This window comes from Lampris incognitus, chromosome 4 (assembly GCF_029633865.1).
Source record: "Lampris incognitus isolate fLamInc1 chromosome 4, fLamInc1.hap2, whole genome shotgun sequence".
Classification (NCBI taxonomy): domain Eukaryota; kingdom Metazoa; phylum Chordata; class Actinopteri; order Lampriformes; family Lampridae; genus Lampris; species Lampris incognitus.
Genome location: NC_079214.1, coordinates 34117095 through 34142094, shown reverse-complemented (window position 1 = coordinate 34142094; position 25000 = coordinate 34117095). Strand labels below are relative to the sequence as shown.

Here is a 25000-nt window from a genome sequence, read left to right as displayed (position 1 = left end):
GGCTTCTCTATTAAGATTTTCACTGAAACTGTGAAAGATGTGTTGCACTTTAAATGTATCCTTGTCAAAATAAATGAAGAGACTGGAGTTATTCAGTTGTGATGGTTTCAAGATCACGCTCATTAAAGAACGTGGGCTGCCCAACTAACATTAATTGGCTAACATGCTGGAGGCCACACAGCTGTGACTATGTTTTCAGACCTACAATGCATCTTATAAACATATCTAAGCAACATCTTCAATTTGGACCTCAGGCAGACAAGGATCAATAGAAATGGTGGCTATAACAGAAATAAATTAATGAGGGATGAATGAGAGCGACAGAAAGAGAGAAGGTACTGCAAACCGACAGTTTTCCCTCCTCATTTGATCCTCCACTTAACAAAAGCTTGGCAAAATCATCCAGAGTCCTGTGCTGCTAAGACACACAAATAATATATAGCCACACATAAGAGTGAAAACAAAAAATACCTCAAGCTGGCAAAAATGTGATGAATATATAAAATATGATATAAAATCTATATTTTATAATGTGTTTTTTATAGCTCAAAGTTGTTAAATGGCAGAACAAGCTTGTTTTGTGCTCAATGCACTCATCAGCTGCCTACATGGTTGCAGTAAATGTCCTGTTTTATTATATATATATACACACACACACACACAAAACATATAAATATATAATATATATTATATAACATATACATACATATATACATACATATATAATATAAAGCTAAATGTATAAAATCTAATGTTTAATCTGATGTGTAATATACAGCATAACAGCAAACAGGTGTGACTACAATTCTTACAAAGACTAAAATTGTTGCAGTTTGTTTGATGATTTTCAGCCTATATGTCATTCAGTAAAAATATGACAAATGCCTGTGCAACATTTAACAGTCAGAGGACTCCCACACACAAGCTACACACTAACGCACACATTTGAAGTCATCTCCAAAAATCAGCTTGAAACAATAACAATCATATCTCCTTATACTGGAGATATTTGGGACATAACCCCATGAGATCAAATACTGGAGTCTATTTCATATTGTAGTTTTAATCTTATTTGTGCAACCTAATAGAAAAAGTGTGGACAAACACACAGCCATGGCTTCCTTCAAAGTAGAAACAGTAATCATTGTTTACTGGTTCGTTATTGTATTAATGTGCTCGATAAATTTGCTAATTACCTAACTGCCACACAGCTGCAACAGAGCATAACCATTGCAATTGTGCATATGTCATGCACAGTTAACTGATGGCATCCTCTTTCTCAATATATTTTTCTTTGCTTCCACATTGCCAACTAAGAAACAAAGTTGTCTGTCATCCCAGTGACTGGTCTATTAAGGGAACACAGCTCTAAACAAGCGCTACTTTTTCAAGCTACCCCGAGCATGAATACAGCTGTTAAAGTGAGTTAGTTGTTCACATGTTCCGCTATGATATGCAGTCCCTTTCATCAGCTTCAAGGGCCTTCAAGGTTTCCTCTGCAGGCTCGACGTTTAATTTAAATTTTTACCTTTTTTTTTTCCTGGAGAGACCTCGCTGAAAGAAAGTGATGTGTCATCTCTACCAGTTGCAAGCAAAATTGGCAAGAATCAGTTGCTATGCTTGTCCTTGCATGTAAACAACCAAATTGTTTGTGAGGATTGTCAAAGCACAAATTGTCGGTGATGTCCCTGCAGGCTGGCCCGTTAGTTATGTAAAGGAAGGTTTCATTCAAATAAAAGCCAGTATCTCTCTACAAAAGCCTCTTTTGGTGTCGTCACGAGTATTGTCAATGAGCACACAGGAGGAACAGGCTTGCAACAGCAACAGGCATCACCAAGAGGCTGTACAAGGAACCAAGTATCTTAGCAGAGGCAGTAGTATCTTAGCAGGTAGCGCATATTGTGGTCTGCTAATGCATGCATCCAAATTCAAGGACTGGGCTACTTCAAACCAAAAATATGTATTTTTACAGGCATGGGCATTCAGGGTGGGAAAGTCAGAACTAGATAAAAAAAAAGTCAAATATGTTGTTTTGAATTTTCACGTTTAGCTCACTCTGTTATTTGTGCTGCATTAATAATGAGCGCAACAGCTATATATATATATATATATCAGTGAGATCTTCCTCAGGAAGACTGATCGAGAGAGAGATCTCAATCTACTTGCTTCCTCTTCTAAAGTCAGGAATCACCAACATCACAAGCAGCCATTATCATCCATCTATCCATCCATCCATTATCCAAGCCACTTATCCGAATTCGGGTCGCGGGATGCCGGAGCCTATCCCAGCAATCATTGGGCGGCAGGCAGGGAGACACCCTAGACAGGTCACCAGTCCATCACAGGACTGACACATTCACACCTATGGACAATTTAGTATGGCCGATTCACCTGACATACATGTCTTTGGACTGTGATAGGAAACTGGAACACCCAGAGGAAACCCATGCAGACACGGGGAGAACACGCAAACTCCACACAGAGGAAGACCTGGGATGACCTCCAAGGTCAGACAACCCTGGAGTTCGAACCCAGGACCTTCTTGCTGTGAAGCGACTGCGCTAACCACTGCGCCGCCATGCCGCAAGCCATTATCAAGTAGAGCAAATGCCAAAAGTGGACCATCACAGCGATAGATGTAGCAAATATTCATGTATCCATTCTTGCTGTATCAAGCACCCTGTTTACACAGCATGAAAATGTGTCTTGAGTAAATCTGATATCTATTAGGTCTGTAGGGCTTTCATACTATGGAATGCATCCACATCAGTCTGGTACCGTCCGCTTTCTTAAACGTGAAAGCTGGTGAACACATCCGGACGGCAGGGTATTCAGATGACTCTAGTAAAATAAATGTTTGTTTCCTTGGCAACAATAACGAAATAAAAACAATTCTTTAAATTACTGAGAATAAACAGGCATTGTGAGTATGGCTGCAGTCTCAGACCGATCAGGGAACAGGCATATTGCTTGATATTGGGGGGGGGGGTATGAAAAAACAACTGAAGGGGTGTGTGAAAAACAAGCATCTTAACAAGTAGATTGCCAAAAAGCTTGCTGCAACACATATAATTGAAACACTGGACCAGAGGATGCTTCACCGTTTTGACTTTAAAAATCCCAGCCTCGACTGGCAACTGTATGAATACGAGTTCACTTCTCACCTGCAATATCTGGTGTCTTTCCATCCCGATAGCTTGCATAGACAATTAAGTTTTATTTTGAAAAAAAATATTTCTAGTTTTTCCCCTTATCCCACCCGATTAACCCAATGGCATATGGCCGGAACTCTTGTCGAATAACTCCCCTGGCTCATGTTTCCACAGGAAGGAGGTAGTCGTAACACCAGCTTCTTTCAAACTCGTGTCAGCTGCTCTCGCTATTTTACACGCTGAAGCCTCGCATGGATTGCATCACCTTCACGGCGCGAGGGAAGAATGCTTTCAGTTGCTTGGCTGCAGGCGCCCGGGTGGGCCAGAGGGGTCGCTGGAGAACGACGAGTCCCCGAACACTACACCGATCTACACCCACTATCCCTCGGGTAAGGGTGGCCTAATAAATGCCTTACCCCGTGGATGCTCTGGCTGTGACCGGTTACGGCGGGTCTGGGATACGAACCTCCCAGCCACATGACGAGCGGACTGCAAGAATGGCGGTTTATTCCGCTCGGCCACCAGAGTAGCTGACAATTAAGTTTTCTGACGCATCCTGAAGTTTTCCAGCCAGTCTCTCCCACTAAAGACATTATTCACTATGTGAGCCCACCAAATGGAGGACCACTCCTTCCCCCGCAGTGCTCCATCTACATGGCTAATAACTAATGGAAAAAAAAATCTGAACAATAAATAAAATGAAATGAAAGAAAAGTACCCTCCCCCTGGACTGCCTTTTGGAAAAGGGTCTGGGATCGATACTGTGATGCATCTAATGCTTATAAAACTGATCTAATGAGTAACTGCTGGCAAGTAGCCGTTCTTTCTGGTTGTTGCTTTGTTGTATCAGTTCATCTGATTACAAAGCAGAATTCTGTGATTCCAGCGACTGGCTTATAATGGGACAACTCAGAGGAATGATCTGCATGGACCCACATAGTACATGCTGATGTAGTCCATCAGGAACAGAGAGGACACGAGGGAGCCCGATAAGTCAAACCACATCAAAATCCAAGTGTAACCAGCCCCAAGACGCACTTAAGAAAGATTTAAATCTGACTGCTCAAACCACCTCCTTGGGTCTTTATATACGCTTGGATTTCTATGTGGTTTGACTATATCTGGTAGCTACCAGATTTACTCAGGACACATTCTGATGCTTAGTGTAAACAGGATATAGATTCCCTCTGTCAACACAACAAATTTCCCTCACTCAGTGCAGTCCTTTCTTTTCTGGAGTAATCTTAAAGCAATACAAGAAGCATCAACATGTCTGTGTAGCTTCATCTCAGTCATCCAGGTAGTAAAATATCCAGAAGAGGTTTAAACCTATTCAATGCATGTTAGTTTTCAGTTTGAAGATGTTTCGCCACTCATCCGGATGGCTTCCTCGGTTCTGATAAATAATGAGGTGGAGGAACCCCATTATTTATCCCCATGGTGGTGCCATGCTTGTTTTGGAGAGAGGATGTGAGTGGGGGCAGCGCTCTTTTTGGTGGATTCTGAACGTGGCATCGCTCACCACAGCCATCTCCCCTTTCCTGGGGAATTTGTCCTGGAGGAGTCATTTGTACACTGCTTAGAGAGCTGCCATAGCATCCCTGCCTTGGCAGTTCCCCCCCACACGCCACCCTGGCCCAGTCCCAGGAAAGTGAGGCAGAAGGGGAGAAGGAGCGCTCATAGCCTGCTGGGGGCACCTCTCTGACCCTGTTCAGAGAAAGGGGAGGTGGTCCTGATGAGTAATGTCACATTCAGAGAGTACCGAACAAACACGTGCTCCGACCGGCTGTCCCCACTCACGTCCTCTTTCCAAAAGAGATGCATAATGAGGTCTCTATACCCAGCATCATAACTGGAAAAGCCCTCCGGATAAATGGTAAAAAGTCTTCAAACTGAAAACTAACATCCAGTGAATAGAGCTGAATCTCTCCTGGAAAAGCAGTAACGTCAGCCTTCATGCCTGGTGTCCCTGTGCTGACCAAAACCAAACCAACAATCAAGTGATACCACTCAGAAAAAAGGTAAAAAGGAACAACAAATAAACAGTGCAGTACTTACCTCGATGAGGAAGTCCCCTGTCCTGAGCCCTGCCTGCCAGGCCACTCCCCCCTCATCCACCGACTCCAGATATTGGAGGGCAGGGAAGGCAGGGGTGGGTGTGAACTCCTCAATGGGGGTGTCCGCTAAAGTGCAAAGGACGGAAGGGTGAGGATCACAGTGAAGAAAATACAGAATACCTACTGGCTAAGGATTATCCTTCATCGACCCATCTATTCCCAATATATTTTACGTGTGTATGTCGTTGTGTGTGTGTGTGTGTGTGTGTGTGTGTGTGTGTGTGTGTGTGTGTGTGTGTGTGTGTGTGTGTGTGTGAAGTTCACATAAGTGCACATTCCAGAAACAAATAAATGTTAAAAGGTAGGATGAAAAGAAATAACTGAGCAGGTGATCTTCCCAATAGACATGCATGCTGTTTTACGGAAGTCTTGCGCAATACTGACTTTGACAGCATTACAAAGCCTCATAAATTCAAAGCATGATTTTTGTTCAAATTAATCTAAATTGATATCCCCATCTCTTAGTAACGTAGCTTAGTCATCTCGGTCTCTTCCTTTACACCTCTTTTAAAGGCCTATTTTTACAAAAAGGTCGTTTGACGCTGTTATGGTAGTACGGTTCTGTCCTTTACAGTTTATGCATTGTTTTCTTGGAGCGCCTTTCTTTTATCACACTTTTAATGATGTTTTTTGTTTTATCTTTCCCCAGCACTTGATGTTTAAGTGGCTTATTTGTCTTTTCTATATATAAGTTGGATTTATCATTATTATTATTATTTCTGTTTTATTTCTTATTTTACTGTAAACCACTTTGTAAGTTTAAGAGAGATGCTATATAACATTTATTACTATTATCTCACCCAAAGCTGCCTTAGTTTCTTCATTCCTTAACCTTAGTTTACTGGCTGTATTTCCCCTCTTATGGTTCAGACCCACCCCATCTCTCTCTCTCTCTCTCTCTCTCTTTCTCAGACAGCCAAGTAGATGTTGAAACCGGGAGAATCCAGTGGTGACAAGTGACACTTCCTATAAGTCATCCTGCCACTGAAGGACGCACACTCTGTGAGTGCATAGAAGGGTTTCATGAAAGTATGTACATGGCTGCGATGACGATATTTCTGCGGCTATGTCACTGTATCTATGCAAGACAGAGAGAGAGACAGAAAGCGAGAGAGCAAGAGAGAGACAGTGGGGAGAGAAAGAATGAAAGAAAGCACGAGAGAGACAGACAGACAGACAAGGAGAGACAGAGGGATGGAGGGAGAAAGCGAAAGACAGGTAGAAAATGAGAGGGAAAGAGATAGCGAGACAGATAAAGAAAGAGTGACCATAAAAGAGAGAGGTAAAGAGACAGACAAGCAGAGATGCAGAGAGCAAAAATGGATGTAAGCTTATGTGACAGCTCGAGTATCTGTGTGTGTGTGTGTGTGTGTGTGTGTGTGTGTGTGTGTGTGTGTGTGTGTGTGTGTGTGTGTGTGTGTGTGTGTGTGTGTGTATATACGTGTCTGTGTGCATTCTCCCCAGTACCCACAGGATAAGCTCGGCTGGGTCAGTTCCCCGGGGTGATAGCAGTGTGTGTCAGAGTGACTGGAATGTTCTGCTTGCTTTTCCAGGGCAAATCTCTCCTCTCTCTCCCTGTCAACTCCCTCTCTTTGCATTTGCTTGCTTCTTTCTTCTCATCATCTTAAAAAAGAGAAATATGAATATGCTAAATTTACCTCTCCACAGTATCCATGGCAGAGACCAATCGCATAGCGCCACATGGTTGTGGAATGCAGCGTGGATTATGACATGACTTCAATCGTCATAGAAACCAACGCAAGCAGCTCACATTTGACTATTTCAGGGCCAGTCTAGTGGCTTGGTAAAATGTCAAAACACCCTAAAAAGGTGACTTGTATCATAATGACACATGCCATCACAACACAGATAACGTGCCTCTGTTGGTGTGTGTGTGTGTGTGTGTGTGTGTGTATCGCTACATATACACAGCGACTGAGGGGTTTGTTGTTAAAAAATTATTAAACTTAATTTCAAATGGAATTCTAAGGGGGTAACTTTTTAAGTGTATGTGTACATGTGTAAGTGTGTGCGTGTGTGTATGGGGGGGCTAAGCTACTATCTTAATAGTCTTGGCAGTTTGTAGTCATCACATAAAATCCAATCCCTCTCTCCCCTTGTCTTTTAAACCCCCAACACACACACACGCACCACACACACACACGTACACACGCACACACGCACTTCTTCTTTCACCCCCCCCCCACACACACACACATCTGTATTAACACAATATTGCCAATACAAAACAAAGCCAATCTTAAACTGTGGTCCTGTGTGTGGGTAAACGGACGTGAATACAAAATAAAAGGCAGACCCCAAAAGTAAGGCTGCACATCGGTGTCCTTACCTTTTGCCCCCCGCAGCACGAACCCGAACCCCTCATTCTCCTTTTTCTGCAGCACCACCGTCTTCTCATCCACCACGCAGTCACTGTGGAGGAAATGCCGCGCAGAGCGCCCGTTAGCACAGCCCATCATGCGCAGCATGGCCACAGACGCCCTCCCCGAGTGCAGGTTCATGTTGAAGAGCTAGTCCGGCCAGGGGCAGGGCAGGGCAGGGCAGGGCAGGGCGACCCCACCCCACTCCCCCTCTCACGAAGAGCGGGGACCCTCGCCGGCGTCTAGCTGTATCAGACCGTATGACAACCGCCCCGGCAGCCCGGCGACAACATCTCCAGGAGAGGGGAAAAAAAGCGCCTCCCCTCCCTTTGCGATCTCCTTCCCCGTCAGCCCCCCCCCCCCCCTCTCTCTCTCTCTCTCTCTCTATCTCTCTCTCGGAGAACCGAGTCGGACGCGTTGTTATCCCCGGGGAGCGAGCCGCCGAGGCACCGAAAACCAGCGTGTGACGTCGAGTTGGATCAACATTAGACCAGCGATATTAATCGCAACGGAGGATGACGGCGATGAAGGAGAAGAAGATGATGGTGATAATGATGATGATGGTGATGATGATGATGATGCTTGGAGCGTAAGGGAAGAGAGGCTCGGTACAAATCTTCTGGAGAGTAGGTCTACTGCTCTGCAATGTGCCGTCCGAGGAACGGTGGGGGGGAGGTGTGTGTGTGTGTGTGTGTGTGTGTGTGTGTGTGTGTGTGTGTGTGTGTGTGTGTGTGTGTGTGTGTGTGTGTATGAATGAAATGAGATGGGAGAGAGAGAAACTGGGTGACTGGGAGGAATGTGCGCACGTGTGTGTGTGTGTGTGTGCGTGCGTGTGTGTCGGGGGCGGGGCATATGGGTCAGGGCAGCCCCGCTGCCCGGTTGATTGGAGGTGTGCGGTGTGGCTCGGAGAGGTACAGGCTTGACAGCTTGGCGGTTTTACAAGCTTACATGCTTCGATTATCCTACTATGTTTTCATTAAACTTGCAATTCCCACACAGCAGAGAAAGCTATAGGTCCAAACATGGTCACCAAAAAAATAGTGGAGACTAATTTGAACACTTAGCTCTTGTTAAAAAGGCTTTCATTTGAATTTATCTGAAAGACTTAGTTAGACTGATTAAAAACACAGCCAATTTCTTGTCACACTAAGTAACAATCTGACAGAGCCTAATTCTCAGATGACTCCATCAAAAGGCTTGTGAAAGGCAATGCCAGAGGGGGATTCAGATTGGTGAACATTCCCAACACAGTGTCCACCACAGATTAGTTTAGGCGCAAGTCTTCTGTATTTTAATCTGAATAATCAGAAATGACAGAGGTGACGGCTGTTTTGTTTCCAGACTTCAGGTGCACAATGGCCATCATGAGACATCTGCCACGTCATTACTATTTTTTGAGAGCGAGTCCCTTATCGAGGAAATCTCAGTTAAAGCTTTGTCAGCACAAGAGGCATTAATCAAAACGAAAGTCACCTTTTGAACTTGCACTTATTAGTAACAGGCACCCCCCCCTTTAATCTGACAAGTTCCCTCATCGTTTTAGCTTGGCAGCACCAAGAAAACCCTCCTACGGTGTTAATCACGGCCCATTTTCTCCCAATATATCCCCCTATCTGTGGTTTTGTGCGTAATGTTCGAAATCAGTTGGCATGTAAAACTGTTCGCACAATGGGCTGTTCCCCTCTCACTTAAAAAAAAATATTAAAAAAAAATAGACCAAGCTGCTGTATGGCATACACTAATTTTTGTAATGAAGCACTGCTGACCAGAAAAAAAAAAGACTCGTAAGAGGATGAGACATAAAGGTTCGGGATATTTTTGTACTGCTCCTTTCTTTTAGTTCAGTAGACCACACTACCCTAGCCTGCAATCGGTACCATTTTTTTGTCAAGGGTTCATCATTCGAGCTCATTTTAGGTGTGAAGGGATAATGAGTAGATGTGGGGTGAGAGAGAGAGTGAGAGAGCGCGCGTGAGAGAGAGAGTGAGAGAGAGAGAGTGAGAGAGAGAGAGAGAGAGAGAGAGAGAGAGAGAGAGAGAGAGAGAGAGAGAGAGAGAGAGAGAGAGAGAGAGAGAGAGAGGTGACTGCCATCCTAGCAACGGCACAGAAAATGCTGAGTTCCCTTAGTAACGAAATCTGTTTAGAGAGCATGGAGGCCTCCGCTGCTCACACACTGGAGGTTAACTCGCAGCATTTCCCATTGCCCGACCCTCTCATTGCTGCTCAGTTGCTGGTAATCACATCTTGATCACCTCCTTCTGACACTGCAGCACTTTCAATGGGTCAATACCCCTGAGTGCGCAGATGAAGGGTTGGCCATTTATTGAAGATGCCATCTTGTTCAACATGTACTGAGAAGAGATAATAGCCCGAGACTGTTTATGTGTGTGACTGTGTCACAGTGTAATGCAGGCATTGGTCCACCTGCCCGATGTTCATTCTTGCTCCACGGGTTTGCGACACTAACTTACGTTCTTCTCTTTCAATTTTCTCTGCTTTTTGTCACATTATTTTTAATGTTTGAAAGGAAATTATTGTTCTTTACATTGTGCCCCCCCCACCCCATTTCTCCCCAATTGTATCTGGCCAATTACCCCAATCTTCCGAGCCGTCCTGGTCACTGCTCCACCCCCTCTGCCGAGCCGGCTGGGAGGGCTGCAGACTACCACATGCCTCCTCCGATACATATGGCGTCCCCAGCTACTTCCTTTTACCTGGCAGTGAGGAGTTTCGCCAGGGGGATGTAGCACGTGGGAGGATCACGCTATTCCTCCCAGTTCCCCCTCCCCCCTAAACAGGCACCCCAACCAACCAGAGGAGGCACTAGTGCAGTGACCAGGACACATACCCACAACTGGCTTCCCACCTGCATCCATCCATCCATCCATTATCCAAACCGTTTATCCTGTTCCCAGGGTCATGGGGATGCTGGAGCCTATCCCAGCAGTCATTAGGCAGCAGGCGGGGAGACACCGTGTGACAGACCACCAGGCCATCACAGGGCTCGACACACATACATTCACAACTAGGGACAATTTAGTATGGCCGATTCACCTGGCCTACATGTCTTTGGACTATGGGAGAAAACCAGAACACCCAGAGGAAACTGACGCAGACACAGGGAGAACATGCAAACTCCACACAGAGGACGAGGCTCGAACCCAGGACCTTCTTGCTGTGAGGCGACTGCGCTAACCGCTGCGCCACTGTGCTACCCGCAGACACAGTCAATTGCGTCTGTAGGGATGCCCGACCACGCCGGAGGTAACACGGGGATTCGAACTGGCGATCCCCGTGTTGGTACGCAATGGAATAGACCGCCACACTACCCAGACACCTCTGTGTGTTTACTTTTTATATAAGTTATCTGAACAAGCTAGAGAGCAAGTGATGGGAAGGACAAATCTCACTACCCAGGTATCTGATCAATACTGACTTATGTTGATTTTACTTTACTTAGGTATACTTCTGTGAACCACGTTAACGCAACTTCACTTAACAGAGGTCATTTTTTTGTTAGGGGCTAAATTAAGTCCAAAGTTTTGCCTTATTGCTGATGTGTTTTGTGTGTCGATGTTATTCTAGATAGACTGTCTCCACTGCAGAGATGTGTCCAACAGCTAGATGGCACAACTTTGTTCAGGTTCCTACCGGTCCTGTGAGACGGGAGAGCCAACCTGACATAGGAGTGGGACAGGACGGGAGAGATATTCCAAGGGAATGGAAGGTAAAAGTGTAGGTCAACAAAACACACTAGGCATACCTCGATTATGCTAATTGCCTTTGAAGGCTACAGTTGCTTATAGGTTTGCAATACCCACTCCATATTTTTTTTGACAATAATGTGCGCCGTTACAACAGTGTTGCAGTTTCAGTCCACCCTAGCTATAACAGTCACTCATGACAATGTATGGTGACTAATATGCTTGCCACACCGATGTAATATACACTCTGGGACTTTTCCTTTTCATGTCACCCCACCAGTTGACCACCCCCTTGTTTTTCCAGGACTTTAGTATTATAAATTAAGTATGGGGCGGGGGGAGAAAACCCTGATCCTGCAGCCTTGACTCACTCACTGGACGTACTGGTGAAGAAAATGATGTCAGCCAAATTAAGTATCCGCGATGAACAATGTATTTCACGCTCTCGGTGTGAAAGTAGCGTCAGAGAATGCAGCAGAGCAATGTGCGTAACCAGCTCATCCAACTGAAGGATGGAGAGAAGCCCACCAGGTGTTGGCTTAAAGCTGATCACTTCGCTCTGTGATGGCCCCTCCTGCGACAGCTTACAAAGTTCAATAGAACACACGCATCTTACTGAAATAGTTGCATACAAGGCAGATGCTTAAACGTGTGTGGAGAAAAATGGGTGTTTACTGACACATCAACATTTCAATCCGCCAAGGATCTTTGTCAGAGGCCATCTGTGGGTTAAATTAGGAGTATCGCAGGCAGTGTGTTTATTCTGTTTTATTGTCCTTGTTCCTGTAACCAGCAAAAACTTTATCCGGCAGGAGACAGTGGAGTTTTGTTCACATTATCTCCATGCCACTCTTCCTGTACTCCGATAGTTTATCTTAAAGCATTCTTGCAACAACTTCAATATTTTGTACCTGTGAAATATACCATTATCTGAATTTGTCATATTGGATGGTCCAATATTTTTGTCTGTTGTGCCCTTGTCTGACTGAATTTCATACTTCAGATATCGTTGTATGGGCGTCCAGGTAGCGTAGTGGTCTATTTGCCAGTTCGAATCCCTGTGTTACCTCCGGCTTGGTCGGGCGTCCCTACAGTCACATTTGGCTGTGTCTGCGGGTGGGAAGCCAGATGTGGGTATGTGTCCTGGTCACTGCACTAGTGCCTCCTCTGGTCGGTTGGGGCACCTGTTTGGGGGGGGGACTGGGGGGACTAGTGTGATCCTCCCACGCACTACGCCCCCCTGGCGAAACTCCTCACTGTAAGGTGGAAAGAAGCGGCTGGTGACTCTACGTGTATTGGAGGAGGCATGTGGTAGTCTGCAGCCCTCCCTGGATTGGCAGAGGGGGTGGAGCAGCGACCAGGATGGCTCGGAAAATAGGGTACAATTGGGGAGAAAGGGGGGGGGGAATCATTGCTTATCAGCCTGTCTCTGGTCTATCTATACATACAGGTATGCATGTCTATCTGTCTCATTTTCTCTCTGGCTGCCTGTCAATCTTGCAATCTACAATAGCTTGATCGCTCATAGACATCCACTACTCTATTCAGATATGCTTGTATGCCAAGACATAGTTGAATTTAACCATTCAACATGTTCCCTCACTGAAAAAGCTCTAGGTCTCTTACAAATATAAAAGGTGTGTTTTTCAGACTTTCAGCTAAGTTCTCAAATAAGTGAAGTGTAAATGCTTAAAAGAAGGTGACACTGACAGACAAAGCAGCTGACACGCTCCAAAACTGGAAGTGGAAAGCTACATTCTTAACTGAAGGTGCAACAGAATGTAAAAAAAAAATCCTGAAATATGAAAAAAGAACATAAGTGGTTGCCATGTGCCCCAACTGACATGATACTCAACGCAAATAAAGAAAGAAAAACTGATCAGACACTCAACAACTCTTACACAAAAAAAACAAAAAAAATCAACAAAAACAAATGGAATAGCTCAATGGTGATGACAAAATTGCAAGTTGAAAGCAGAAAAGCTTTGGATTTTTGCATGATCCGTCATATTAATGGCCACCAGTACAAACTTTGCTTGACTGTGGTCGAAGGATGATGATGATGACAAACTGGTAGCCTTGCTAGCATGGATGTAGACCTAGGTAACTGTATGTGATTCTGCGTGGATTTGCCTTTCAACTTTTTAAACTAATATAGTATTGTCTAAGGTTCACTTATATCTATGTTTAATGAAAGCGGTAAGAAAACCTTAGAAATCGACTTTAACTGCTATTTGGCACCTGTTTCCTGCCCGTAAACACACAGGCCAAGCAAGTTCCTGCCTCATGCATAATTAATTAGCACCCTCAGCCAGTTAAAAAACAATTATGAATTTTTAAAGAGCAAATGAAGGCCCTGAGCTATGTTCCTGAAAAAAAAAATCTGCTTTCCAAACAAGGGGAAATCCTGCTATTTGATTTGCAGTAAACTGTAAATCACTACTGGATTATAAACTGATATGTCATGATTATGTTATGTATTATAAAAAAACAGAACTGAAAAATGCCTTGGGTGGAACTTCACCCAGCTTCAACAAGTAAGCTCTGCTAGACAGGCGCTCTCAAATAGAAATGGACTCACTTTAGAAAGACCCTTCAATTGAATTTTTTGTATTTTTAGTCAGTCTTGCAATTCACATTGAAGTGCCCAGTTGTCACTGTACTGGGTGAAGGCTAGTGGAAGAGATGGCTCACCTTGAACCACATCAGACACAACGAATACAAACACACCCAGTGGTGTTTTCATTGGACCAAGACGCCTGTGTCCGTGCACGAGACCTGCCAGACCAAATCTCGTTGAGTAATGTCCCTCATAGCCCTGATCACCAACACACACACACACACACACACACACACACACACACACACACACACACACACACACACACACACACACACACACTCAAGGAATCATATATTTTACTCTACGTATGTTCTCTACCACTACATGGAAAATATTTCGTGGTGCAGTATTAAAATGATGACAATGGACAGAAGGAAAATATTTGAACTCTATTCAAACCTGATAAAAACTCAAGACTCCAGAGGCAAAGCTACATCAGGCCATAGTAGGCCTGATCAGTCTGTTACAGCCTTACACACCACAATTTGAGAAGGTCTTTCTGAATTTTGGGTGTACTTTAAAAATTTATATTTGCATACTGCATTTTGCATTTATAAGTTTATGAGTTTTAATCTTAATAGAGTGATCTAATGCATTCAGTCCCATTCTGACCCCTCTGCAATATGCAGCAGAGGTGAGAGGTTTTGGGGAATCTGTTTGGCCCTGTCAAAGACTGAGCTTCTCTAAACTTTCCAAATCTTCACTAGAGATTTCCAACTCAAAACTTGATAGAGTAGACATTCTGGCCTGAACACATTTTTAAATATCAAGTGAACACAGTTCAAGTGTGACCGTTATTAGCATAATAGCAACATGTCAACCTGACACAATGCAACTCATCCCACATACGCATCCTGTGCAATTTCACAAGCACATCTGTGTGAAATGAGCCGATCACGTTATTTTCAGCTAACATCTCGCAGGCTGAGGTGGGACTTGTCAAGGGACCTCGGTGTTGAGACATCTTTTTTTTGCTTTTTGATGTCTGGGCTTTGTACTGCAAGAGTTTACACAATCCCTCTATCTCTGATGATATTGGATAGATGCCTAATGAGTACAAAGGACCTTGTCAGATTCTGGCGTGATCAAACGTAACCCTGACAGCCCAGAGCCCATTCATATTCATGTGTCTACAAGGACATTTGGCTCACCTCTTCAATTGTTTCGCCTAAATAGGATTTGTTCATAATGGGAAACACACTCGCTTGTCTGCCAGCGTGTGCCTTGTGTGTATCTGTTCTCCCTCTCTATCGCTTTATCTCTGCCCCTCCCTCCCTCTCTCTTTCTCCCTTCGTCTCTCTCCTTCTCCCCCCCCCCGCCCGCCCCTCTCTCTCTCTCTCTCTCTCTCTCTCTCTCTCTCTCTCTCTCTCTCACACACACACACACACACCATGTCACATGTCACCCTATACTTGTGGGGACCACTGATTGACTACATTCATTCCCTATAGCCCTTAATCCTAACCTTTACCATCATAACTACATGCCTAACCTTAACCCATACGCTAACCTTAACCTAATCCTTATTCTAACCTTAACCCTAAACCCAAGTCCTAAGCCTAAAATAGACCCTTTTTCTCATGGGGACCCGTAAAATGTCCCCACAAGGTAGGTGGTTTCAGGTTTTTGTATCCTAATGGAAACATTTTTGGTCTCCATTAGGATAGGAAAATCTGTTACACATGCACGCACGCACGCGCGCACACACGCACACACACACACACAGAGTTCACAGAGGAAAGGTACACATCTATCTTGCTTTCTAATTAAGTCTGTTTTGAAGTGGATGTGGCATCTAGGAAGGGAAGTGAAGGGCAGGGGGAGAATAACTTAAGAGCACAAGATTCAGCCAGGTTTGGGACTTAGTGTCAGCTACTATTATGATTGAGTATTCACTCAGCATCCATCCCTCTATCTTTTTTTTTCTTCTTCCTGCTGGTCCTTTTGCTGTTTTTCAAGACCAGAGGATAGGTTTCTCGCCAAGTCTGATTTAAGATGAAGATGATTAAAGATCCAGCTGATTAAGGATGATTACCAGGCCTTCTCCTTTGTTAACATTTTTCAATACTTTTAGAGACCAGAGGAGAAGTTTCCGGTAACACCTAATTAATGATGAAGATGATTAAAGGCAGAGTTTATTAAGGGTGAAAAACGAACAGAGTAAGAGCAAATACTTGATAGGAGTCTCTCTCCCTCTTAAGCTCACTCATTGAATGCCCTATCGATATCACTCTGTCCACCCGATTAAGGGAAATAGAAGCTAAACCCACAACCCCCACACCCCTGAATGCCGCCCGAAGACGTGTCTGTGCTGAAGTCAGCTGACAGGAAAGCAGAGAGAATTTGACATTCCAAAGAACATTTGTGAGAATCCATTCTGGTCATGAGATTACGGACTGAGGCAGTCAGAGGTGTTTCGTTTCATCTCTATTTCCCAAGCAGGGGAGCTGGTGGTACGCTAGTGCATACCAAAGCAGCATCTGTGAAGCCTTACCTGGAGGCGTCAAAGCTGTCGTAGGAGCCCACGGTGTAGTGTCTGAAGAGCTTGCGTCTGTCAGTGCGGTCTGTTCTGGAGTCTGCCAAATTAAAGCGGAAAATAATCAATATTTACATCCCGTTACTGACTGATAATCACCTTGGGTAAATAACCGATGGTTTCTGAGCGACTCTCGATAGGGCAGCGGTTCTGTAAAGTCGTCATGAACAGTGATCAAACACTGATGACACGACCAGAAAAAATGTCGCCACACAGAAAAATCGGCACTCTTAGATGACGTTTTTTAGACGTGATGCCCTCAGCAGAAAACAATTGGTTCACTTGATGAAGGCTACATGATTCAGACAACACAGGAGCACACTTAAAATCCAGTCAAAGATATTAATGTGTGTATTGTTAAGGGTCAGAGGGCAGTTTCCTCACCTTTGTATTTTTAACAGTACAAAGGCTAAGATGGAGAAGGATTATGGGATGGCACAGGAGAATACAACATCTTCTATATTTGTTGTATATGCATGTTCCATCCATTTTTATACTTGTATTCATATTTTAATGCATTTATCTGTTCTCATGTAAAAGTGCATTGTATACAAAATGTGCTATATGAATAAGGTTTGTTTAGATGATTGATTGATTGATTGAGCTGTTTTAACTTGATCTATTTCTAAATACAGCCACAAATAAATCCGGGAAGACTAAACAAACTCTCCGTAGGGATCTATCAGGCCTGAAACAGGGAATAGTGGCTCTAATGTTACAACACTAAGCAACCTCTCTGCACCATTACCCTTTATCACCTCTTATTTCACCTGTACAAGTCAATCCTTGAGTAGATATCTGGAGATTGTTTGTTGTAGTGTTGCTATGCTGTTAAGTACACTGAGAGAGCCACGAAACCAGAGTCAAATTCCATGTTTGTACAAACCTGCATGGCTAATAAACATGATTCTGCTTCTGATTCTGATTCTGATTCTCATAGCTGCCCCTATAGTATATACTGTGCGTCAACTTTATCTAACATGCATTTCATGCATTGTACTGTGATTGATTTTACTGTTTTTTTTACATGTCTTCACTGTTTGTTGTTTGTAATGGACTTTGTAACCTTTTTTTAGAAAACAATAATCATGACTTTAATTGTCATCCTCCTCCTCATCATTATTTTTTTTTCAGGAGCATGGACATAGTATTTAAACAAACTAAGAAAACTGGGACCTTGGCTCTGATTCCTTATTTACACTTCAAGGGCACCTTCATTCAAAGTTTTCCCAGTGTCCTTGTCTGGTGTTACAGCATCTCTCTACTGTGCCCCCTCATCTGCAATAGTATGTGTAGGAAAGGTTACACAGTATACCATATCCTTCCATATTATCTTCCACGGAAATTTGTTTGAAAAAAATATACCACGCATGCTTGCCCATGTGCAAACATACATGCATGCATGCATGTATGCGCACATACGCACGCACGCACGCACGCACACATAACCCCCCCAAAGTCTCCTGCTTTAGACTGTCTCTTCCATTTCCCCTCTTCAACAACACTTCCCCTCCCCCCTTCTCTCTCTCTCTCTCTCTCTCTCTCTCTCTCTCTCTCTCTCTCTCTCTCTCTCTCTCTCTCTCTCTCTCTCTCTCTCTCTCTCTCTCTCTCTCTCTCTCTCTCTCTCTCCTCTCTTTTTTCTCCCCCATACACATGAACACCAGCTGTCACACTTTCACAGAAACTCAATCTCTTCCCTGGCTCATGTCCTAGCATCTTTAGCGGGAACATTTCTTCCCGGACTCTACGGCCACAGTGTCAGAGAAGAGGAGGAAGAGGAAGGAAGCGGCTAGAGAGAACTGACTGAGCAAACTGCCACACACACACACACACACACACACACACACACACACACACACACACACACACACACACACACACACACACACACACACACACACACACACACACACATGGGGTTGTGAAGAAAATAACAGAAAGACACAAACAGGAAAGAAAGACCGAAAAAAAGAGGGAATGACTGTTAAAAGGATAGATAGATAGATAGATAGATAGATAGATAGATAGATAGATAGATAGATAGATAGATAGATAGATAGATAGATAGATAGATAGATAGATAGATAGATAGATAGATAGATAGATAGATAGATAGATAGATATAGACAGACAGGGAGAGAGAGAAAATACTAGTATATCACAACATAGGCCCATTCCATAGCAACTGCTGTCCAACCGTGGCTGCCTGGTTTCCATGGTCACAGATCAATAGGGAAGGTGCATGTGTGGTAGCTTGAAAGGCCTCCCTGTGCATGTGTGCGTGAGTGTGTGTCTGTGTGCATGAGTGTGTGTGTGTGTGTGTGTGTGTGTGTGTGTGTGTGTGTGTGTGTGTGTGTGTGTGCATGTGTGAGAACGCGAATCTGTGTGAACATGAATAGTTCCGTTTGCCACAATGCATCTGTGTTTGTGTCAATTGTGCAACTTATAAGCGTTGTGAGTTGTGAATTATGGTGCTTATGTGTGCATGTAAGTGTTTGTGCATGTGTACGTGGGGAGGGGGGGTATGAGCGTGTTCATGGGTACACAATTGTGCAACTGTGTTTATGTGCAAATTATGCGAACTGCAAATGTTGTCAATGCGTGAATGTGTGCAGGTACTGTTGGCCAGACAGACTTGGTGAATTCTCTGATCTCCACTGCATTGTCTCACTTTTGAGCTTTTAAATCCCTGCACACCTGGCCCTCTCTATGTTCCCCTCTCCCTCCGCCCCTCATGATGCCAGTCTAACAAAGAGAATACCAAATAAGCAGGAGACAGTATTTCAGAGAAATGAATCATCTTCATGAGGCCTCAGGTAGGGCTACTATGGATTTACAGCTAAATTAGGTGACACACTATACCAGAACAATGCAGGGGATGAATAAATTGCCTCTTGGGACTGAAGAGGTTTCAAATTAGATAAACAAACAAATGCAAACAAAAACTCATTTGCTTGTGCTGGGTCTATGCTGTCAAGTTACGTGTCATTGCAATCTTTTTATATTGCCCCCCCCCCAAAAAACAAAAACAAAACACGTCATCACTATCAAAGAATTTTATTCTACTTTTTTCTTTCTCACACTGTCCGAGAAACATCATTATCTTTTATCATAGTATTCGTTTTGTTTTTTGGGGGGGGATTTTTCCCCCTTTTCTTCCCATTTGTACCCATCCAATTACCCCCATTCCTCTGAGCCATCCCGGTAGCTGCTCCACCCCCCTCTGCCGATCTGGAGAGGCTGCAGGCTACCACATGCCTCCTCCGATACATGTGGAGTCACCAGCTGCTTCTTTTCACCTGACAGTGAGGAGTTTCACCAGGGGGATGTAGCGCGTGGGGAGGATCACGCTATTCCCCCCAGTTCCCTCTCCCCCCATTACAGGTGCCCCCGACTGACCAGAGGAGGCGCTAGTGCAGTGACCAGGACATACCCATATCCGGCTTCCACCTGCAGACACGGCCAATTGTGTCAGTAGGGATGCCCGACCAAGCAGGAGATAACATGGGGATTCGAACCGGCGATCCCCATGCTGGTAGGCAAACGGAATAGACTGCAACACCACCCGGACGCCCCTATCGTATTATTCTGCGCTATATTTGGGGTGTTTGGGTTTTTTCTGGATATTTCCACTTCTTTTTGGTTGCTGTTTTTTAAATCAAGGGTACATCTGACAGGATGTAGAACGTTTAAATACAAAGAAGGGCAGGGTGACCGACATAGACGTATACAGTGGTGATGCCCGATGTTGATAAAAAACAGGTGAAGAACTGTTGTGACATGCAAAACCTTCTACCACTGTGTCAACCTGCATGGCTGCAGCAGTAGCAGCAGTTTGAATCCTGTGAACTGATAGAGGTCCACACTAGAACGAAAACACCAAAGGCTCTGCTGACTCCTTCAAGGACTGATGATGTGCTGACGGACTTTACAGTCATTAATGTCGCAAATGCTTCAGAGATGATGCTGTGCTTTTGTTAAGTCATTGCTGTTTTAGTTCTTGTTTATGTTTTTGTTCTTTTTTTGGTCTTTTGTACTTTCTCATTTGTATTTATGTTCCTTAAAGAAACTCAATAAAAACTTAAATAAAAAAATTATCTGCAGTCATTAAAAGTTAATTCTTTTGAAAAACAATATATTTGAGAGGACATTCTCACTGAAATGATGTTTGGCCTATGCAGACTGGTATTGTGGGAGCCTGTAGCACCACCTAGAGGTCATTGTCAAGGCCCAGACACCCTTACACTCATGTAAGACTAAAAGATGAGGTTTGTATCATTATTTTTAAATTTGCCCCTTTTTCTCCCCAATCAAATTTGGCCAACTACCTCACTCTTGCGCCGTCCCGATCGCTGCTCCACCCCCCTCTGCTGATCTGGGGAGGCCTGCAGACTACCACATGCCTCCTCCCATACATGTGGAGTCGCCAGCCGTTTCTTTTCACCTGACAGTGAGGAGTTTCACCGGGGGGACATAGCACGTGGGAGGACCACGCTATTCCCCCAGGCGCCCCGATCCGACCAGAGGAGGCGCTAGTGCAGCGACCAGGACACATACCCACATCCGGCTTCCCACCCGCAGACACGGCCAATTGTATCTGTAGGGACAACCCGACCAAACCGGTAGGTAACACGGGGATTCGAACCGGCGATCCCATGTTGGTAGCAACAGAATAGACCGCAACGCCATCCGGACACCCTGTATTTTTTGTGTGATGAACTAAATCTCTGCAGCAGCTAGCATATAATTTGACTATTGCATGACCCACGTAGTGCTTGAAGGAAGTGAGCATTCACTGGCTCGTAGAGGTTTAACTTGATTTACATATGAACCTTTGTGGTTCTTTGACACATGCAAATTTTACATAGAACAGATATGGAAATTGATGATGCACCGATATGAAAGTTGTTGGCCAATACCCCGATTTCTGATTATGTAGAAAAACATTGACCAATGCCAGTTTGGTAGTTCTGCTTCCTAAGTGTTTTTTTGCACAACTTAAAAATATCACCATCATAAAAGAACATGATTTTAACTGTAGGTCAGGTGAATCGGCCATGCTACATTGTCCCTAGGTGTGAATGTGAGCCCTGTGATGGCCTGGCAGCCTGTCCACGGTGTCTCTCTGCTTGCCGCCCAATGACTGCTGGGACAGGCTCCAGCATCCTGTGACTCTAAGCAAGGATAATCGGTTTGGATAATAGATGGATGGATGGATTTCAATTGCACAACCTAAAAGTAATGCAACAAAGTTAAACATTTATTTTGTATGCCATTTCTCCACATTCACCACAACTTTAAGCACTTTCATTTGAAAGTGTACTCCTTAAATATGGAAAATAAAGTGCGATTATTTTGTACAGGTAAATGAAAGCCAGCGCTCGTATTACAAATAAACAATAGACTCAAATGAGACTGATCAGCTACAATATCTTTTTCCTTTTCACTGAGAGAACATGATCACGACCATCAGTCCGTTTTTAAACAATCTGCCCAAGGCCAATTGGTTGATTATGCAAATGTTTAGTTTTATTGGCCAATCTTGAATATTGGCAGCTATATTGCTGCATCCCGAATGAAAATATAAATCGACCGGTCACCAGCATTTCATTGAAAACATGAGAAGAAGCAGGACTTTTCCGTGTTGGACACACTCTGCTCCATTTCTCAAGAATAAATGGCTTCACACACGACATGGCAGTTTGGTATGTAAAACAGTTTTTAATCCAAAAACTAATATTCTCAATCTAGACAAAGATGATTCTACCACAGTTTGAGAAGCTGGTGTGTGGATCAGTAAATGATTACATGAACACATTTCTTTCTGCTCAGTTCCCTCTCTTTTTCTCTCTCTCTCTCTTGCTCTCGTCTCTCTCTCATCTCTCTCTCTCTCTCTCTCTCTCTCTCTCTCTCTCTCTCTCTCTCTCTTGCTCTCTCTCATTTTCTGTCTCTCTCTCTCGGTCTCTCATTTTCTGTCTTTCTCTCTCTCTCTTCTCTTCTCTCTCCTTCCCTGTCTCTATTCTCCCTCCCTCCCTCCTCCCTGTCCCTCCCTCTCTCTCTCTCTCTCTCTCTCTCTCTCTCTCTCATCTCTCTCTCTCTCTCTCCTCTCTCTCTCTCTCTCTCTCTCTCTCTCTCTCTCTCTCTCTCTCTCTCTCTCTCTCTCTCTTTCTCTCTCTCTCTCTCATCTCTCTCTCTCTCTCTCTTCTCTCTCTCTCTCTCTCTCTCTCTCTCTCTCAGTTCAGTTCAATTCGATTCAATTCAATTCAATTCAATATTGTGCTTTACTGGCATGACATACGTTTTTGTACATATTGCCAATTGTAAAACAACAGCAACAATGATTGTAATAACAGCAACAACAACAATGTAGCGGTTGGTTATCCACCTGTCTAAATCTCCCTCGTCTTCATCCTGCCAGCTAACTGCCTTCCCTAAACCCCCCCACTCAACTCCCTCCCCCCAAATGATTCAGAATCATCGAAATGCCAAGAAAAGTGTTTTTTAGCCATTATTAGAAAATGCACATTTTGCATAATTATGCATAATTATTATAATTATTTTAAATTTTCTGCTATTTATCTGGTCCTCTCTGGAACAATACCTACCACCTCCAAAAAAATTAGGATCATAAGTGCATTTTTGCAAAAATGCATATTTGCATAATGCCAAAGCATTTCTAAGGTCCAAGAATTTTTTTTTATATAGATGAAAAAAATCAAGATGCTCTGAATCAGTTGGAAATGCGAGAAAAGTGGGTTTTTAGCCATTTTTTAGAAAATGCATATTTTGCATATGTATACATAATTATGCATAATTTTAATTTCCTGGGATTTTTCCGTACTCTCTGGAACAATACCTACCACCTCCAAAAAGAATTAGGATCATAAATGCTTTAGTTTGTCGGTCCGCTGTCTACACTAACTAACTAACACACACACACACACACACACACACACACACACACACACCCACACACACACAACACACACACAGCACACACACACACACACACACACACACACACACACTAACACCACACACACACACATTCGAAAATAATAGAAGAACCCGCTACAATGTAGACGGTTTGGTTATCACCCGTCTAAATCTCTCTCCTCTTCATCCTGCAGCTAACCGCCTTCCCCTGCCCCTAACCCCCCGCCACTCCAACTCCCTTCCCCAAATGCTCAGAAATAACCTGAATGCCGAGAAAAGTGTTTTTAGCCATTTTTAGAAAATGTATATTTTGCATAATTATGCATAATTATTATAATTAATTTAATTTTCTGCTATTTTTCTGGTCCTCTCTGAACAATACCTACCACCTCCCAAAAAAAATTAGGATCATAAGTGCATTTTTGCAAAAATGCATATATTTTGCATAATGCCAAAACATTTCTAAGTCCCAAATATTTTTTATATAGGTGAAAAATCAAAGATGCTCAGGATCATCGGAAATGCCGAGAAAATTGGTTTTAGCCATTTTTAGAAAATGCATAGTTTGCATATGTATGCATAATTATGCATAATTTTAATTTTCTGGGATTTTTCCCTTACTCTCTGGAACAATACCTACCACCTCCAAAAAAAATTAGGATAAGTGCTTTAGTTTTCGGTCCCGCTATCTACACTAACACCACACACACACACACACACACACACACACAACACAACACACAACACACACATTACGAGTAGATGAACAGTGTTGGGCTAAGTCCGCAGCCCTGTCTCACCCCTCTATTCTGAGTGACGACTCAGTGTGTTTGTCTCCAATCTTAACCGCACATTTGTTTTCTGAATATATTGACTTTATTATGTCATACACTTAACCCCCTACACCACTTTGTAAAATTTTATAGTATAGTCCCTTCATGCCAAATAGAGTCGAAAGCTTTTTTGAAGTCAATAAAAACAAGCAAATATTTTTCCATTTTGGTTTGATTCACATTTTCAACCCAGCCACTGAGGATGCACAAGCCAGTACATCCTTTGTGCCGGTCCCAAGCCCGGACAAATGGGGAGGGTTGCGTCAGGAAGGGCATCCGGCGTAAAATCTTTGCCAAATCAAATATGCGGATCATAAATAAGACTTACATACCGGATCCGGTCGAGGCCCGGGTTACCAACGACCGCCACCGGTACTGTTAAAACAGCATGGTGTCGGTGGAACTATGCTACTGTTGGGCGAAGGAGAAGGAGAGGGGGAAAGCATGTCCAGAGGCAGCTAGAGAGGAGGAAGGGTAGGGCATGTGAGGTGAGAGTTGGAACTTTGAATGTTGGCACTATGACTGGTAAAGGGAGAGAGCTGGCTGACATGATGGAAAGAAGAAAGGTAGGCATACTGTGTGTGCAAGAGACCAGGTGGAAGGGGAGTAAGGCCAGGAGTATCGGAGTGGGTTCAAACTCTCTTCTACCATGGTGTGAATGGGAGGAGAAATGGGGTAGGGGTAATTCTGAAGGAAGAGTATGTCAAGAGCGTGCTGG

The 25000-nt window shown here is 43.8% G+C and overlaps 1 protein-coding gene across 1 annotated transcript in view; it reads right to left on the bottom strand.

The window, feature by feature from the left end:
* The window catches only part of LOC130112029 (SH3 and multiple ankyrin repeat domains protein 2-like), a 195137-nt gene that overhangs the window by 53649 nt on the left and 116488 nt on the right, over positions 1 to 25000 (bottom strand). Inside the window, exons 14-16 of the mRNA XM_056279335.1 lie at positions 16472 to 16553; positions 7620 to 7702; positions 5211 to 5335 (exon numbers count right to left, since the gene is read on the bottom strand). Of these exons, the coding sequence (XP_056135310.1) occupies positions 5211 to 5335; positions 7620 to 7702; positions 16472 to 16553 (290 nt within the window). The remainder of the gene's footprint in view (positions 1 to 5210; positions 5336 to 7619; positions 7703 to 16471; positions 16554 to 25000) is intronic.